The sequence below is a fragment of the Amblyomma mixtum genome, chromosome 2 (genome assembly GCF_055824585.1).
Source record: "Amblyomma mixtum isolate Tamu chromosome 2, ASM5582458v1, whole genome shotgun sequence".
Lineage (NCBI taxonomy): Eukaryota > Metazoa > Arthropoda > Arachnida > Ixodida > Ixodidae > Amblyomma > Amblyomma mixtum.
In genome coordinates this window covers 104,023,016-104,041,856 of record NC_143013.1, presented here as the reverse complement: position 1 = coordinate 104,041,856, position 18,841 = coordinate 104,023,016, and the positions used below count along the sequence as shown (strand labels likewise).

General features: G+C 47.2%; 2 protein-coding genes across 3 annotated transcripts in view; one reads left to right on the top strand and one right to left on the bottom strand.

The window, feature by feature from the left end:
• Positions 1-203: 203 nt before the first annotated feature.
• Positions 204-7,050, top strand: LOC149360362 (uncharacterized). The gene is made up of 3 exons (XM_089567844.1): positions 204-220; positions 1,060-1,395; positions 6,834-7,050. Exons 1-3 carry the CDS (start codon positions 204-206, stop codon positions 7,048-7,050), a joined length of 570 nt encoding a protein of 189 aa, XP_089423970.1.
• Positions 7,051-12,477: 5,427 nt separating this feature from the next.
• Positions 12,478-18,841, bottom strand: part of LOC149360361 (uncharacterized) — a 121,541-nt gene continuing 115,177 nt past the window's right edge. For both annotated transcript variants that reach the window (XM_089572298.1, XM_089572299.1), the window contains one exon: positions 12,478-13,872. In XM_089572298.1, coding sequence (XP_089428424.1) covers positions 13,729-13,872 — 144 coding nt within the window. In that variant the 3' untranslated portion in view covers positions 12,478-13,728. The remainder of the gene's footprint in view (positions 13,873-18,841) is intronic.

Below are 18,841 nucleotides of genomic sequence, written 5' to 3'. Positions count from 1 at the left end.
AGATGAATGTACGCTTGTGCAACTAAGCATACTCCACGCTTTGCGTCGTCATTTTATTGATGTCGCAGACTTCCAAAGCGTAGTTAAGCACTGCCACGTTCGATTCATGACTTCCTTTTACCTGCGAAGTGACGACAGTTCGTAAATGCAGTCAATTTCGGTAAATGTGCTTGCTGTCTTCCTGTTGTCAGCGTCTTGTGCAAATGGACAATCAGGTAAGGTTTGTGATACTTGTTTTGAGAAAAAGCTTTATTACCTTGCTCTGTTCAATGGCTAGGCGCCCTCAAGTGTCCCGAGATTAGAACTTTGGCACTAGTAAACATCGCGCCAAATTTTTTGGTGCGTATTGAAAAGCTGAATCCTAAGTACCGCAGTTGCACAAAGCTTATTACGCGCAGCAGGGCTACAGTGCTGCTCTCTGCTCCATGCTAAGATGTCTGTTTAGAGATGTGGAGATTATTCCACACAATGAAAGTAATTTAGGGATTTGGAGAGTATGTCAAGCAAAAAAAGTAATGACGGCTCAGCAAAGCCTCTTCAAGCTCACCCCGCGCAGATCTGCGGCATGTAGGCACACCTCTATACCTTCATTACCTTGACTACAATGCGCATAATCTCATTAACAGCTCGATTGTTAAACTCAGTCTATTTTGCGTTCTCCAACGAGCGTTTGCGGTTTGAGCAAAGTTTGGACGGGTGCCGCACGGGTGAACAGGTGAATGAGTGGCGCGTATAAAAGCGAGAAATGTGCACTTAGGCCTTTTATCCGCGGTGAACAACGGGAAAATGGTGAACAATGTCTGGCACCTCCCATTGGTAGAAGCACAAAGCCTAAACACATGGTTTTACTTGTGTTGTAAAGAAGAAGGATGGACAGCTGGGCAAGTTTGTAATAATTCATCACGGGGGGTACAGCACGAAGAAGACGAAGGATATAAGCAAGAAGCGCTCGTGTAGTCTTCTTGCTTCGTCCTTCGTCTTCTTCGCGCTGCACTCCCCCATGATGAATTGTTACGTAACTTTTTTTTCATGGTGTCTTTCAGCTCGTAAATGCTGCAGTTCGGCCGACACGACCTCCGCAGTCGTGAAGCTGCTCCGACTCGCCATTCGGCTTTTAAAATTAGACCCGCTAACCCTGCCTGGCCAGTCGATAGAGATTCCCATCCTGGGCAGCATCGAACTACACAATGGGAGCATCACAGGTCTGGGAACCATACGGAGGACTGGAACCAACTCCTTCACTGTTGAGGACAAAGGCCTCAACGTAAACCTCGATATGGGAACGGGGCTCCTTGCTATCAACTTCACCACGACGCTCTCCTCGCCTTTAACCTCGCAGGATGTGTATATCTTAGTGGAGGTTCAGTGTACGAGGATCACAGTACAGATCACGGAGTGAGTTTTTGATAACAATTTTGTTGCTTGCTATGTTTGGTAGATTTTGTGACATGTGTGCGAAATGGGGTATCATGCACCGAAAGCAGGGTTGGAAATGTCATTTGTGATAACCTTCGGAACGTTTTAAACACGCTACCATTTTCCTTCAGGATTTTGCAGCAACGAAAGAAATGGTCGCCGATAAAGTATGTGTGCCAGTCAAACTGAAAAAAAAAAAGCGTTTACAGGTCTAATCTTACTCTGATATATGCAAAAAAATGGATTCCGAAAAACCTGCACGTAAAGCGATCTTTTGTGCAATGCATAGTGCAACCTATGTGCCGAAATGTCGCTGTTTGAGCAAAGAAAAAACGTAAAAGCTACCCCAGTCAAGGCCCGAAGCACGCTATGAGGGAGGAGATGTAGCATGCGCCATGAGAGGGACAAACAAAGAATGGCGCTGAACTCTTGCGGAGGGGGTTTCAATAGTGTGGGTCACAATGTAGCATGAGCCATGTACCTGGCTTGGCAGCGCGTTAGAAATTTGGCAGACTGCGGGAAAGCGAGCAAAATTATAACGCGCTTGAACTATTCGCTTCTTGAAATATTCTCTAAATGCGCTTTGGACGAATTCGCCAAGTTTTGAGCTCTCAGTGAAGAGACATGCTGAGAGTCTGCCACAAAAAAAAAAAACAAGCTTTGTTGATTGATTATTAAAGATTCAAGTGTTTGAAATGGGAGAATTGAGAGTATAAAATCTCACGCCTGAAAATTTGCGTTTCGAACGAAAGTAATAATATGTGAGCCGAGCACGTATTTTGCACTTTCTCAATTCTGGTGATGCTTGTCTGTTATTGACTCTAACGACTACCAGTATGAAAGCAGTGAACACGCCCTTGTTGGAATATTTTAACTGCGACATGTTTTTTCTTCATTGCACACGCTATTGAAAAAAATGTAGCTTTCTTAGCAACGTAAAATGAAGTTTTTTTGTTTCCTCTGGCCTGTGGGCAGATTATCATACCTTTAAAAAATGCCCAATTTTATTCGCTTCGGGTGTTTTAAATTTGAAACAAAAAGAATGCGTTAGAAGCTGGGAGCAAAACTCAAAACATCAGGCGACCTAATTCTCTAAATTACAGTCTTGGTCAAAAGTAACCAAGCCGCATGTTTTTCTTCTCAGTCGTATATTAAAGCTATTATGCGAGCTCTCACGCTATAAATCTCTGTATGATAAGAAGAATCCCTGTTCTCACCTTCAGAAAACTTGTTTATCTTTAAGGAAGCCGTGAGGGCTCTGTTATACGAATGAGAAGCAAACCATGCAGCCTGGTTACTTTTGACAAAGGCTGTACATAAGGCAAGAGCAGCCAGCTCTCAGCATTAATTGTTTAAAAGCCGTGTGGTTATAAAGATCTACACGACATTAAAAAATTGCAGCCAATATCCAAAGCTGGTAACTTGAGTTTATTTCCGGAAACGTTGGGCCCAATTTCTCGTGCTCCTAGCACTTGCGTCCTGAATGCTAGGAGGGACAGCAGTGTTGCAGTGCAGCGGCTTTCTGCTCGTGAGCATAGCTGCCTGGCCTCTGATGTCAGCTATTGCACGCGGAGGTCGAAATAGGCGATTGTGATTGAAAAAAAAATGCAATTGTTTACGCAGCTTTACTAGTTCTTTCCATCTTTCTCAGTTTATGAAACTGGTAAATCCAGGCTATGATAATGGAGCCGGGGAGTGACATGGGCTGCCAATTATCAAAGCTGAGGTTTCAGAAATCGCATGCAGCTCACGAAAAATAGGTCTGCTGAAAGTGAATAAAGGGCAATAAAATGAGCCTCCTTCATTTTAGGATTTATTTTGTTTTTAAATTCTGGGGTGAAAATCGGTAGGCATTTTCTGGGCTAAAATCTGAATACAAAGGGCGTCATTCAGAAAATTTCTCCATAATTCGTGGTTTCTGGGTTGTTTCTTTAGGAGAAGTCGATTACCTCGAAGGGGCATTTTTTGTGGGAGGCGTAAAATACCGTATTTATTTTTCATTATTTTCTTAAACAATAAGGGAACAGCATGTTTGCAGTAAAAAATTGTATCAGCGAAAGTGTTCTTTTTTTATCAATTATTGCAATATTTATTGACAAACACTGCCACCTCATGCGCAGCCCGTCCGCGTACGTGTAAGGCCTACCAGCTTTACTGTACCCTGTCGAACCTCTTTAACGTCACCGCGACCATTTAGGGGCAGAGCAGACTTGGAGCAAGACGTCGTTAACGCGCGTTGCGCGCGATAGAGTGTTTCCAATATTCTTTTCGCTTATCGCTTGTAAACCGTATTTTTCGAACTTATTCTACAATTAAGTGGCGTCCCGACAACAAGCAGATTTATAATCATAGGCTGAATGAAAACACTTCTCCGGAATAAACGCAACATATCCGCTATTTTGGTGCGCCTTCACCTTCAGATCGTGCACTCAATAATCAAGCCCAATAGAAGGCGCTTTTTCGAGTAGTAATCGGAGTTTCAAGAAATCTTTTCCGAGAGGAACAATACAGTAAAACCTGGTTTTACTCAGAAAGGAAGACTCTAAACATAATAGAGGGTTTCAGAAAGCGATTAAGGGGGGAAAATAAAAAGAAATCAGCATATTGTGCGGTACCTAAGGAACAAAACCTGCCCAGTAGGTTTCAGAAACAAAGAAGAGCAACCACTATAGCAAAGCGAAAGCGAGGGTATCGTGCTATCACCCTGATCTAACAACTAGACATCGCAGTTCTTCACACGAGCTGCAAGCATAGAGGAGGTTTGCACGTTGTTCTAGTCAATCATTGATTCCAACTTCTACTAATGCATCAAGGTGTACAGGAGGAAAAGGATAACGCCATTCTAAGACGGATGGAAGAGTTCCTAGGCCCATAACGCAGTGACAGTGGAAGCACGAGGGCACATTGAAATACTTACAGCCTTATGTAATGGAAGAAATCAACTTTAGCAACCTACTGGCAAGTGATCATACCTAAAGAAAATTCATTCAAGTCTTCTAAACTGCATAATACTCATCGTGTAAGAGGGTAGTATATTAGATTTACATTCAGGTAGTATTATGTTAGACAGATCAATTCCAAACGCGCTGGAATAGTTTTCAAGGCGTACCAAAATATTTATGAGAATATGACTCCGGCAGTTAGCACGGCAAGTTGAAATTTTCCAATATGCGGTCTCTGTTGCGGGGTTTGGCCGATCTGCGCAGAATAAGGCTGAGATCCACGAAAGGAGAGAGGATGCGTTTTATATACTAAAATTGTACTGGCTAGACAATATGTGGCGGTATGAATAGTGTTATCCGTTCAGCCTGAAATTTTTAAGAGGGGAGGCAGAATTTGAGTTATGTAAACTTGCAATTACTCTCAAGACTTTTCTGTGCATCTTCAACTTCCTGGTGAAAAATGTTTCAGTAGCTGTGGCTCACATTAACTAGCATTAATGCAAGGATTACGCCTATAAACCATTTTAAACCATGAGTTTCCTTCATTGAGGAATCAAATAACGGTGGTGTTTGAGCCTTCCACTTATACAGCTCTACTTCTACAATAAGATATTTACGTAATGATCCCGGAGGAGTCGGTGGCGGCTCCGCGCTGCTCTGACGTCACACGCTCCTCGCGCAGTTGGGGCTCTCCGGGGCTGCGCGAAATCGCTCACACCTAGGGTAGTGTTGCTTCCGCAACAAAACAGTTCTGTGGCTAACAGATAAATATCGTTCCTTCTCCATAAACTGACCGGATAGTGCAGAATGGACTATTTCGCGCCAACGTTGAATTCGAACTATTTGGAGAGTCGCGTTAAGGTAAGACAAGAGTATTCCGTCAATAATATGACTGAAACGCCACTCTCTTGGCTTCTTTTATGCTCATTTTTGAGCGGTTGGTATTTGTCTAAGCACCAAATATTTATAACACACTGTAAGCTTCCCTTTTAAATGAGTTTCTCGGTGGCTCAAATGGCATCACCTTGAAATGGAAGAGGACATCCGGAGTGATGAATGCGGTCTTCTTGTGATCTCTTCCATCGACCGCTGTTTGTCAGTAGTGTGTCGCGGGCGATCTGATGGGCCAGCTCATTGCCAGCAATCCCTGAATGCCCAGGGACCCAGCGGAGGAAAATGATGGAAGGCTGCAGTGCGGAGACCGCTCGTTCGACCTCCCGTTGGATAGAAGGGGTCAGGGTGCGCTTCTGTATGTGGTGTATAGCGGCTTGTGAGTCTGAATAGACTGTGTACACTTGGAGAGCGGGAAGGAGAGCAAATGACTGGAGGGCATGCGCAATGGCGAGGACCTCGAGGGACAATGCGTCTGGAGGGTGTAGATACGGCCCGCTGGTGTGGGTTTCAGGAGCGGGGAGGTGGGGATGGTACAGGGCGTAGCCGCAGGAACCTCCAGGAGCCACGAAGGAGGCATCCGTTTAGTCTACACCCTGGGTATCAAAGAGAGGGGAATGCTGCTGCGCGGCCGCATGACGACGGCCGGCGTGCAGGACGGGGGACATGTTGGTCGGGAGGGGAAGGATACGAAGATAGGGAGCGGGGGTGGGAATAGGAGAGGTAAACGGGGAGATTGGAATGGGCGAGATACCCGCTTGAGTCAATAACCCGTTAGTTATTACTCAAGCACACCCTTTAGGCAAAGCTTGCCAAAACGCTTATTCTCATCGCTAGAGTAAGCGCAAACGCGCTCTCACACGCGCGGTTGTTTCCTATTGTGCACAATGTCTTGACCGGCGTCTCTCATAGCCTCAGTCGCTTTGGGACGTTAAACCCCATAAACCAACCAACCATTTTTGCTTGGCAGTGTAGCGCGTCGCATAATGGCGTACACTGTAGCGTAATTACCCAAAAATATTTCGCAAAAAATGATAGTTTTTCAGCGCTCAGAAAAATTACAGCTCATAAATTTTATGCGTACAATTTCACATAAAATTATTCCATTCGGTCGGCTATACGAGCACCATTTTAGTACCATTGATTAGTGCAATTTGCTAGTGACAACAATTTTTTTTTTTACATGGCCTCTAACTGCGTTATTGGCTTATTCACTTCTGCCATCGGCAACAAACGAAATGCGATCAAGGCGATTGAGACAGGAACAGCAACATAACAAGCTCTTATGCGTTGGAGGCATATTACTAGCGCAGCGTAATTTCCTTTCGAAGCAGCGACGACCGTCTTTTGCAAGGATTAATCAAGCTTGATTTTATTTTCTATCTAGGAGGCAACAAGTCTGTGTTTTCGTGTCGACTCTCCAGTCCTCTTGTTCGCGTTTCGTACTTTGCTCATAAGACAAAATCTGTAAAATCAAGCTTATACCCTCAACTTGCTGCACATTGCAAAGGAGGTGTGAAACACGATCGCACTTGGGTGGTACCGCATCTTCGCTGACCAGCTTTGTTCGTTTGAATTTTTCAGAAACGACAACGGCAAGCTGGCTCTCAAATCATTCAAGATAAACACTATGCAAGACCTAGATGTCCGCTTGCAAGCCGTAAAATTGGCTGACCCCATCTTCAATGCATTTCTAAAGACAGCGACAACGATATTAAAAGGTTTTATCAAGAAAGCGCTAGAGGGTATTTTGCGCCAGGCCCTCGACTTCCTTGTCAATGCAATAAACGGTGTGCTGTGACCGGGTAGTGCTTCAAATGTCCCCTGCTTTGTCTTAATTCCGTTTGCTTATAAACACTGCATCACCACGCATCGTCCACATTCCAGCAGCCTTGAATATCACGATTATTGACTAACTCGGATATTCTTCATGCTACACAGCGCTGCGACAAACGCAAGCTCAAAACACAGCAGAGAGAAGTTACTTTGCAGACTTTCTGATAACAATAGAATCAAAGTAAAAGAATACCGCACGTGTGAAAAACTATAAGAAACTGAACTTTCCCCAATTACAGATGTGAAACCGCTAAGGCGGGGTTCTTAAAGATTTATCCTAAATCTGTTTTCTTTTCGAGCGCCTCTGCTATTTTTGCCTTCGTCTTGTCGGTACGTATATGTGAAATTTGTGCGTCTTCAAAAACTGTCGGCACTAGTTTAAATATGTATGGTAACAGCAAAAGAGGACGAAGACGCCGCGCCGCAAGAAAGGCACGAGAGCCAAGCCTGGCGCGAGCGCGGGAATGCGAGAACATGAAATAGGACAGTCATTCGGCAGTTTGCCGGAGAATCCTGTGCTCGTTTCTTCCTGTGCCATCCCACAGCGTAACATTTTTGATGGCAACGATGGGATCATGGCGCTCACCCGCTTCCACATTCAAGCCCCCGACGTGGAGGACAAGCGGAGTCCGCCACGAGCCGATGGTGCCGACGGCGAACGGCCGGTACGCTAGGCCTAGGCGCTCGGAGAAGCTCAGTCTTTCCCAGTAGCTGGACGGCGGTGCTGAGCGCCTCCTGGATCTACTCTCCCAGCGGCTGGATGCATGGGAGGCGCGGCTGGCTGCCCAAGCTGGGGAGGTGAGGCGCGACGTCCGTCGCCTACTGCCAGGCGACCTGAACACAGTAAGGCCTTTGGGCATCACCGCTGCCGCTTTCTCCGACTCTGCTATTTTGGGCCTGCGGTCTGGTGTGCTCGGCGCGGGTACTTCCTCGCCACAATATTCGTTGGAAGTTGTGAATTTACCCACGTTTGACGGCACTGTCCCGTGGGATTATTACCACATCCAGCTGGACGACAATGCGGCGGCGAGAGGTGGGAATGAGCAAACGAAGGCCAGGACGCTCGTCTCCAAACTGAGAGGCCGCGCGACAAACTGCCGCAAAACGTGCCGCACGACCATCTAGGCTTTTACACGGTTCTGACGGGCCTCCTAGCCGTGACTACGGTGCCTCAGGTCACCACCGAGTGCAGTACCACCGCCGGCGGGCCCGCTGAGCCCGGGGAGACATACCAGGACCTCGCCGCTGCTGTTAAGCGGCTGGCTCTGCAGTCGCGGCCGGGGGCGCCTCAGAACATAGTGTCCCTTATAGGCACCAAGGCGTTTGTGGATGTCATTCGGGATTCCGAGGTGCAACGCTTAGTCCGTTTTTGGGCGCCCTGATTCCATCCGGGCCGCCATGGCATTCCCGATCGAAACGGAAATGATTCTGCTGGCCACGCGGGGTTCGCCACCATCTGCAGGACGCAGCGCCCCGGTGCGGGCTCTTTGAACCGCAGCACCTACTGCGACCTCTACCCTACGGGTTCGCAGCGACCTCAGCGTAACCTGCTTCCTTTGCGGCCAGCGGGGACATTACGTGCGGGACTGTACCGGCCCTCCCAAGTCGGGAAACGATTTGGCGAAACTGTTTTTACTGTTTATTCACGTTCAAAACCACCGGCGCGTGGCTCTATAATTTGCTTGTGACGAGGGATGCGACCAGAATTTTTTTTTAATTATCGCAGCTAGGCGCGACTGTTTCCACTTTTTTTTTCAGGTTTTTGTACGTAATTTTGCGCCTTATATCGATGGTTCCTTGCCAGCTTTACATTCACCGCGGTCTAGAGCTCAATGGATTCCGTTTGACGACCGCCAAGCATGCTTGTTGCTATTACGGTCGCCGACCAATTAATTTCTTTGTAGGCAGGGTCCAGCCCAATGAAGAGTTTCTTTGGGGACCCTCTTCGCTGTCTTACTGACTATACGTCTGCCGTCACCATTATGTGCCCTCTGGTGTTGGTGTGGGTATACGCCATACGCTTCCTGCAAAAGCCGCATTAGAAGGCATACTTCATAAGACACCGAGACGTGAAGACTAACTACGAAACTCTAAGCAACCGCCGTCTACACAGGCTGTCGCCTGAGTTCGGAATCCTATCGGCGAGCACCCAACAATGGAAAGACGCATCGAGGCCCACCATGAGCCGTCCAATAGTGTGGACCCCAGTTATCCTGCGGCCGACCCGGGTATATTCAAGCATCAACAGCTCCTTTGTGAAGACCCTGAAGAGTGGCTCGATCATTTCAAGCGCCTGGTAACATTCAGCAGGTGGAAGGATGGTATGAAGCTCCGTTATGTTTTTTTTTTGTCCTAGACGAATGTCTTAAAACGTGTTACGATAAACCACGAAATATTCTTGGCAGCGTGGGATCTATTCAAGGGGACCTATAGTGAAGACGTCCGCGCGTGTCGCACGCAAGGAGGTGGCAGAGCTGCGCCTCGAACCACGCATCTAAAAGCTCAATGAGTCTGTCACAATGTATGATGAGGGACTAAAACCCTTCTTCCGGCGTGCGGACCCTGTGATCACGGAGGAAAAGTAAGTCTACAGGCGCGAGGCATCAAGCAGGTACTCTCTGTTGGCCCTGTTCGCAATCCTTAGAAATCTATCAATGAATTCATTCAAGAAGCATCCACTATAGAAAAGTCACTTGACACCGGAGCCCGACTACAACCACCCTGTCCAAGTCTCTGTGATCTACACAGAAACGACGCTTGCAAGCAGCGGGAACTTGCGGGAGGTTAAACATGAACTCGTTAGTGAAGGACTGCGCCGACTCTTGCCATCGCCAAAGCAGCCTCAGGAGGCGTCGCTCACAGCCGCCATCCATGAAGAAGTTCATCAGGCATTGGGCGTCCCTTAGGCGACTACTGTGACTTAAGAACCTCAAGACATGACGTGCGCCACCGCACACATAGCCAAATGCGTCCTGTCAGCCCCCGCTTAGAGCCCTTTGTGTCACCCAAACTATTGCAATGGCTTTCCGACCTTCCCATTTACAGCAAGCTGTGCTGAGGAAACCGTACCTCTGCGGGACCCTATATCAACGCCACCCACTATGATTCCAATGCGGAGAGCCCGCCAGCAATCTCCGATATTGGCCATAGAGTAGAACGGGCCTCCGGAGCTTCGCCTATGACGCACCACGACCACAATGCAACCAGTAACCGCGGGAGACGGAGGAAAACTTGTGTGATGGTGACGACACGCAGAACAATTCATCGAGGGCCCCTTCGTAGTCATGTTCGCTGTTTTCATCCACATGTCGCCGCAAAGCTGCGCAGTGACTACTCGAGGGTGGTCTCCTAGCCCCCGCAGGGCAAACTAAAACGGAAACCTTTGGAGATGAGGTTACTCAAGAGCGAAATGCCAAAGAACCTCCACCGATGCCGAGGCATTAAGACGCCACCCCCAATACGCCGAAGTCGCACATAACGACACGACCCGCCGAGCTTCAACTGGCTGCCGGCGATCTCACGGCAACGGCGTTAGTGGACACAGGGGTGGGTTATTCTCTCATCAGGGGACCGTTTTCAGCTCAGCTCTAGAAAGTGACGGCCGCGTGCGACGACCCACAAATCCGCACCGCTGTAGGCCACTTAGTTTCATCGTCCGGACAATACACCGCACCAGTGACGGTCAGTGGACATGCCAACCCTATGACCTGATAGTCCTGCAGTAAGGGTCCAGAGACGTGACCCTATGCATGGAGTTTGTGATCATCAAGAGATCACCGACCTTCAATACGCACCTTTCAGATTTTCGACGGAAGAAGCCTCACCTTCAAATACAACACCGGAGCATCCCGCCGCCTTTACTCTACGAAGTAGTCAGCGTTCCATCCCGGCCATGCATCATCGTGCCGGTGTGTGCCAGGATGGCCGAAAACACCGAGGGTATCAAGGGAAACACGCAGTTACTCTTAGACCGAGGACTCTCCGTCGCTCGAGATATCGCCCATTTCCGATGTGGTTTGGTTTAGGTTGGTTTATGGCGTTTAACGTCCCAAAGCGACTGAGGCTGTGAGAGACGCCGTAGTGAAGGGCTCCGGAAATTTCGACCACCTGGGGTTCTTCAACGTGCACTGACATCGCACAGTACACGGGCCTCGAATTTCTCCTCCAAAGAAATTCTAGCCGCCGCGGCCGGGATCGAACCCGCGTCTTTTGGGCCAGCAGCCGAGCCCCATAACCACTGAGCCACCGCGGCGGCGTTTCCGATGTGCATGATCTGAGGTGCTTGTGAGAAACTTCAGCGAACAATACCTACACCTGAACAGTGGCGCGACGATTGCTTTCCTAGACGAACTATCCGACAGTTGAGACGCCTTCGTTCTATCCGACCGATCTGCAGAAGGCTCGCCTAACCAAGACAACTCGCCCATCTTCGACAACAACCCAGCACTAACGCGGAAAAGACAAGGGCAGGTCCGCACTCTTCGTCCAAGGTACAGCGCGTGTTTTTGGTCGTTGATGAAAATCCGACAAACGCCCACTGCCAAACAACGCATTGTAACCGACGAATGCACCCCACCACTCCGACAAAACGCCAACAGTGTGCCGCGACGAGTATGCTAAGTCATCCAATACCAAGTGGAATACACCCATGTTTTCATTTTTTTACCTTCTGCCCTCGTCCTTTGACGCAATTTCTTGCCTTCCTCGAAAATGAACCAACTAGCCCGCAAGAACCTCCTACTAAACCATGTTTCTTTTAACCTGGACTCTATTATCTCTAGGCAACACAAGCTTGTGCCCGTGAGGTCGTATTCGTTTCTTTACTTCCTGTCCTCGTCTTTTGTTGCAATTTGTAGCCTTGCTTGAAAGACATGCATCGGGACGACGTCATCCAGCGGTCGAACAGCCCCTGGGCGACGCTGTTGGAAGATGGCACACTTCGGTTCTGCGTATACTACCTCCGCTTGAACATAAAGAATAACAAAGCCAAAGCGGCACTGATAATAAGCCCAATAATGGTTATGGATGGTTTTACTCTCATCCTTTCTAGGACTGGCTTGTGCCAATATATTTCCAATACTGGGCCAATAACCTGCGCTGCTTGGGAGTCTATCCCTCCCGCATCGGTGTCACACTGCACCGGCTCTGCAACACCAAATACTTTCCCATGGACCTAAATAGCGGATACTGGCAAATCAAGGTGTATGAAAGGAACCGTGACGAGACCACATTAATCACTCCCGACGGCCTCCGCGATGACGCTATTTTTACTTCCCTTGCAGGCGCAGTGCTTCTGCGTGGCACTTAAATACTTTATTCTCGGCATAAAAGATATAAATATGGATTGATTGTCTTCTATCAGCATATTAAAGTTAATCAGAGTCTCATCGAGCAAAGGGGCAAAATGGCAGTTTATTTATTGCCTCAAGGCTCCATTTTCGGACCGGACAGTATTGGAGAAATTCAGTACAATGCAGCTGTTGCTGAAAATGAAATAATATTGAGGGTTGTAGTTTGTAACCTCTCAGTTCATGTTAATTTCAAATTGTCATCTGTCATTTCTCGCTGCTTCCGCTGATGTAGGCCATGGAAAACGACGAAGTGCTGTTCTCAACAGGAGCACGCCCATAATGTCATCCGCTTGCATTCGTACAACCAAGATCATGCCGCTCTTGTGGACTGGCGCCAGCGTCGACGAATGAAGAAGCGCGGCGACGCATTACACACCCCTGGCGGGCTTACTGTGTGATGATTGTGCGACGAATCGCCGGGAAATGGTCCCTGTACATGGCCGGTTTTGTACGCGGCAACAACGCGGTGGCTTGTGCTGGACCCTCTCTACATCGGCCATGCTTGTACTTTGTGCCTTGCTTACCACCTCCTTTTTGTTCCATCTCGACGGACGTCTAGATCAAATTTAGCGTTACAGAATGCGCTCACGAGGAATATTTTACTATTGCTAGTATTGCCTTAAACTGAAAAAATTATGGAAGATGATTTCAGTGCTGCTGGTGCTACATATACAAACCGAGGTTGCAACATTTGAGTTTGTGCTTCTTCACTTTTTCTCACTGAAAAATGAAGGAGGATTCCGTTGTTGTTAAGCCTCCCGCTAGAAGAGAAAAGTAAAGCGCATGCCTAGTGTATAGCAGTAGCACGCATTACCGAAGGCGAAAAAGATATATGATCGGTATGAAACGTTGGTGTTCCGCTTTAAAAAGGCCATAATTCGAGAATGATGTTCTTGTGTTAAACAAAAAGTAAATCTATATCAAAAGCATTTAGATGTCCTTCAATTTGTCTTATATATAATGTGTTAGGAATTAGTGCCTATTCACACTAACAAAGAGGGTATGAAGAGCTGGCAGTGGGTTTTTATGAGCAGATTAATCAAAGAATGGCACTGCAACTGTATCTGGGTTGATTAGCGTATGAACGTTGTTAACTTCGTTTTGTACGTTGGCAATTAAAAATAGAAACACCCGCAGCTAAGCCCGAACATGTGCATTTTCTTGCCTTAGCACAATACGAAAATGACACATAGAAATAGAGATGAACTCTATAGACAAAGGGCATCCGCCTGATGTGCACCCGCGAATCGATCTCGAGGAGTCATTTCACGGCCCTGCGCAGACCGCGGCCGTCAGACGGTGCTGCCCACAGGTGAGGCTGCATTTATGGCTGCATTTTCCAGATGACTTCGTATCCAGGGCACATGAAGCGCTACGTCAGTGTAGAAGCTGAATGAGTTTTTCCTTGAGATGAAGCCCCGGGTGAGAACACCAATCTGTAAAGAGAAATTTAGCCTGATGATAAGTATCCTCGAATAAATAGATACATTGGGAGTCCTATTTAAGTGCCGCATATATAATACAGCTCAAGCACACAAAAGCGCATTAGGATTGCACGCTGCTGTTAGCACGAAGAGCCTAAGCTGAGTGGATCGTTTGCTTCCCGGAAGAGAGGCAGATCTGAATTACTTTGGATAAAACATGAAAAACAGCTATCGTGAGCACATTAGATTCATAGTTACATTTGACAGACTCATTTCAGCGCGGCAGGAACCGCTACCGTTAGGAAATGTGCAGTAATGTGTTAATTGTATTGTATCGCAGTGCTATAGGAGTACTAATCCAGGTAGCACAATGAAAACTGCGTATGTATACGCAGGTTATACAAAACGGCCGATATATACTGTGATCGCAGGCAACGTAAAGCGTGCCTAAAATAATCCAGACGTCGCGCGGATGAAGTTGTTTCCTCCTTTAGACTGCAGGTTTTTTATCGACTCACCATACTATACTTTCGTAATTTGTAATGTTGGTTTGTCAGCCTCACAAGTTAATGTACAAATATTAATTTCACTTTCAGGAAAAGAAATTCTCTACTCTTTTAATGCACTAATGTAGCTATACGCATCAACTTTATGGGAGAAGGCTTTTTGAGCTGGCGAACACATTTTTTGAGGGTTAAGTTTTTCCTGTGGCAGTACTAGCAAAACCCGCATAGTTTAACAATAGTACGACGTCACTGACCGTCTGCTGTGAAAGAGCCTGTGCCGGCGTTTGGGAATTGAAACATGTGTGTACGTACTGCTTCATAGGTGTGTATAAATTGATCTGGTGCAAAAATCACTTACTGGTTGCATTTGCATGTAAGCTTTTCTAAAGAAATTATTCAGTGTCACCAAGATTTCTGCATTATACAAAGCTCTGAATGCATAAGGCCGTACGGTGACGTCAATTAAGTGAAATACATGACTCAGCAGATCAGTAAACTTTTTTTCGCATCTATAGTTTGCAAGAAAATAACTGATGGAATTCAATGAAAACTATCACAATTCTGTCAGCCTCTCTAAATCTATTTACCGCAATTTCATCTCAGCGCATCACTTTTTATTATCCTGGCTGTACCACTGTGGAAATATTGGACGCGCAATTTGATTGCCGCAAGCTGCACATTACCATGGCCCGTCGCCCCCAAGGATACAACCTCAATTGCGCTAATTGGTACCCCACTTTGAGTACAATAGCCCATGAGCGAGTGTGTGCCGTCGGCGCGATTGGGCACGTGCTCTTAATGGTGATATTGTTTATGTAAAACAAACCCCAATGTCAGCTTACATAGGCTGTGGATGTTCCTGCGATCTTCGAATGTCTTTTTAGTGCGAAGTTTTGATTGCATCTGCCTCTAATTCGGACCAGATCATCAGTCCAACCTCAGTGCTCAAACTAAACATCTGAAGCTCAGCTTAACAATCGCAACAGGATCACAAAAGATCCACCCTGAGAATGAATAAACTAGAGCTGCTAGCGCACCCGAATAAGCGCGGCATTAGTAGAGTACTACGCCCCACACCGCCGTTTACAGAGCTTTCCAGATGATGTTTTATTACTTGCTTGCAGTAAGATAATTAAAAGGGTCAAAACGCATGAACCACAGGAACCTTCAAAAAAGAAATAAATAAATTCGTTGCTCTACCGTACATTCACCAGATGTGGTTTGGTTTACGTTGTGGTTTATGGGGTTTAACGTCCCAAAGCGACAAAGGGTATGAGAGACGCCGTAGTGGCCGTTTGAAGCAAGTAGGCAGCAGATATGGCATTGATGTTCTTTTTTCGGCACCAAGCAAGCTCGGCAAATTGTGCGCCATTGTATATAGAAGGGCCAGAGAAGAGGAAATGAAACGAAGAAAAACAAAAAAAGGTTGCCAGATTAGGCATGATCTGAGGTTTTTCCCTTGTGCTGAAGGGGTTGTGTATCAAATGCCGTTCACATGCGGGAAGACCTATATAGGTCAAACAGGAACGTGCTTGAAGACCCGCTTAATCGATGTCAAAATAAACTTCACTTCACTTCACAACACTTCTTTAAAAGGGGCTCCGTCGTCAAACCTGGCCTTGCATTACAGGAACTGTTTCCAGAGTAACCGACCTGATTCTTTTGAAAAATCATGCACCCCCATTTTTAATGAAACTAAGATCCTGTACAAGCACAAATATAAACTAACACGGGAAATCAGTGAAGCCTTTCATATCCAAAAAAACAGTGACTCGTGCGTGAGTATCCCCTCTGTAACAGTTCATGACTGTGAACTAAAGTATCTTGATCCAGGTGATTGATGTATCCTTGCAGCTTTTCGTGTTGCCATGAGCATGCGCTCTTGGTTGTCAATGGAGTATATACTGCGTGTTGTTACTAATAAAGCTTTCCGTTGATAGTCAGCGCTGGTCCTGTTGTCCTCTTTTCTTTGTCCTTCGTCTTAGCGCTGTTTTTCCAAGATCCAAGATACAGTTTATGCGGCTCAATAACACCTTCCCGTAATAGTACACAAATTCTCTTAATGACTGCATTATGTTGTCAAGAACCCTCTCTCATGCGCGAAAGCGGGGGAGCCGTTTCCAGAGAATTTGTGGTCGCGCCCTCTTTTGTTTCACGCTCCCGTGCATGCCGGTTAAGAGATGGCTATTAGATTATTTCAAACGCCACGCAGATTCAGTCGCGTCTCTCCGGCGGTTCGCAAAAATCTCCCTTACCCGCCCCCCCCTTAAATGGCAACTGACTACCCTCTGGCCAAAAATATTTTCTACCTCTCTGGTAGCGAGGCGTCGTCCCTGGAAGGTGCGGCCGCATATATTTTTTGAAAAGACTCATTAATAGCGTAGTAACAGCCATCGTAATCAAGCTACGTCGTTATGCTCCTCTCCTTCCGTTCCCTCTTCGAGATTTTTCTCGCTCGCGCCTCGTCGAGAAGGCTCCGCAAGAGAAAATCGCCCTTCCTCCTCCGATCTTAGCCGGAGGAGTGGTGTCTGGTGGAGTACGTCACATGTCTACGTCATGGCCCAGCCTTGAAAAGAATTCTTTTCTTGGTTTTTGCTACCCGGTGTAGTTGAGGGGGGGGGGGGGGGGGGGGGGGGAAGCGACGGGTATCCCAAAACCTTCTGTATTTTGCTCCTTGGGTCACCTCACGGTGTTTCGTCGCGTTTTTTTTCTTTGCCCTTCCTCTCCCCAGTTGCTTTGGTCGTGTACGTAGTCGTACGGAGCGAAGTCCACAATCCACCACAATCCACCACGAAACAGCGTCGTTGCATTTTCTCCGCACACTGAACAATCGAGAGGCGCGATCGGGTCGACCACCTAAACTTGCTAGCGAGCGCATCCTTTCATTTTCGTACAGCTGTTTGTCAACCCCAGTCAGCGAGCCACCTTTTCATTTCTTTTCTTTTTAGGCCTTTCCATGGTTTCACGACTGGAGGGTGGGAGTCGGTTTTGTTCGAAACACACGGTGAAGAGTGGACCCGGCAACCGCCCGTTTGACTTTTTCATGTGCGTTTATGTGTTATTTGTGTTTGAAGCTTTTCTCCGTTCCTAAGCTCATGTCGTTCAACGGAACCAAGTCGTAGGCAAGATGCACGAACTCTAAGCGGTGTGTGTGCGGAGCGGCCGAGTGTGCTAGCGAGGGAAAGGGTCTACTGCACACGGCTGGGCATACGCACAGAACAGGCCGAAGTACACATGAACAGGCACAAGTAACTAAAACCTTGTTTTGGGGGCTTACATAGAGGGGGGAAAACTGAGGAGGGAGCGCGCACGCAGAGGGCTCTCTCGTGGCGTGATCACGGCAGGGCGGGGGTGTTGTATTTTACTCAGAAGAGCGCAGTGTTCATTTCCTTGTTTTTATTTAGATAACTGATGTATACCGGAAATATCTAGCATATATTTTTTTTCGTGAAGCATTTGTTAAGCTTGGAATGCTTCTAGCTCCTATTCCCGGAACTTTCAGGTGAAGATTGGTTTGGTTTGGTTTATGGGGTTTAACGTCCCAAAGCGACTCCGGCTATGAGAGACGCCGTAGTGAAGGGCTCCGGAAATTTCGACTACCTGGGATTCTTTAACGTGCACTGACATCGCACAGTACACAGGCCTCTAGAATTTCTCCTCCAAAGAAATTCTAGCCGCCGCGGCCGGGATTGAACCCGCCTCTTTTGGGTCAGCAGCCGAGCACCGTAACCACCGAGCTACCGCGTCGGCTCAGGTGAAGATCGTCCTATAACTAAAACCTAAAGAGCAACTTCAAGCCGTACATACCACTGAATGTTCTGAACCTTTTCCTTCAGGATAGTTGCTTGCAGAAGAAAATTTACCACACTATAACCCTAATCGGAATTTTAGCCAGCTCCGACTGAAACGGAGCAGCTTCATGAAGGCATGTAAGGTTTGACTCTGTAGCCAAAGGTATACGTATATAAGTAGCTGCAGACTAAGCTCAGAAGGAATCTAGACACTTCGGTAGGGCAGATGAAAAGCGGGCCAACGCTATGGCGCATTGAGCAGCGAAAGCAACGAGAAGGCTGAGCGTGCTGCCGAGGAAATATAATAAAATTGAAAGAATGCGGCGGCTCCCAAAGCCTCAAAATCGGCAAAGGAAGGCGACCGCGCTATCCGGCTAATAAAACCTCCTGATCGCAGAATCTCCGCAAGCCGCTAAAGCTGCAAGGGCGACCATGCGCACTGCCCACCTCGAAGACCAGACGAGGGCGATAGGGTGTACATCCGGAGCATCTAGTTAGTCTGGACCAAACCCAATTGTGTTAACGACCTTCAGTTTTGCCTTCCAGAATACACTACGACTTTTCAGCAATGCATTTCTTGCTTACCACTGCTCTAGACAATAAGAAAAACAGCAAGTTTCTGGGCTGAATTTTAGTCAATCAACTGAAGAGCAGTCCGAATCCCGGCAGATTTAACTGTTGTTT

Coding starts and splice junctions, on each gene's coding strand:
- LOC149360362 (XM_089567844.1), top strand. Junction 1,396..6,833: donor ATCACAGTACAGATCACGGA/GTGAGTTTTTGA, acceptor TGAATTTTTCAG/AAACGACAACGGCAAGCTGG.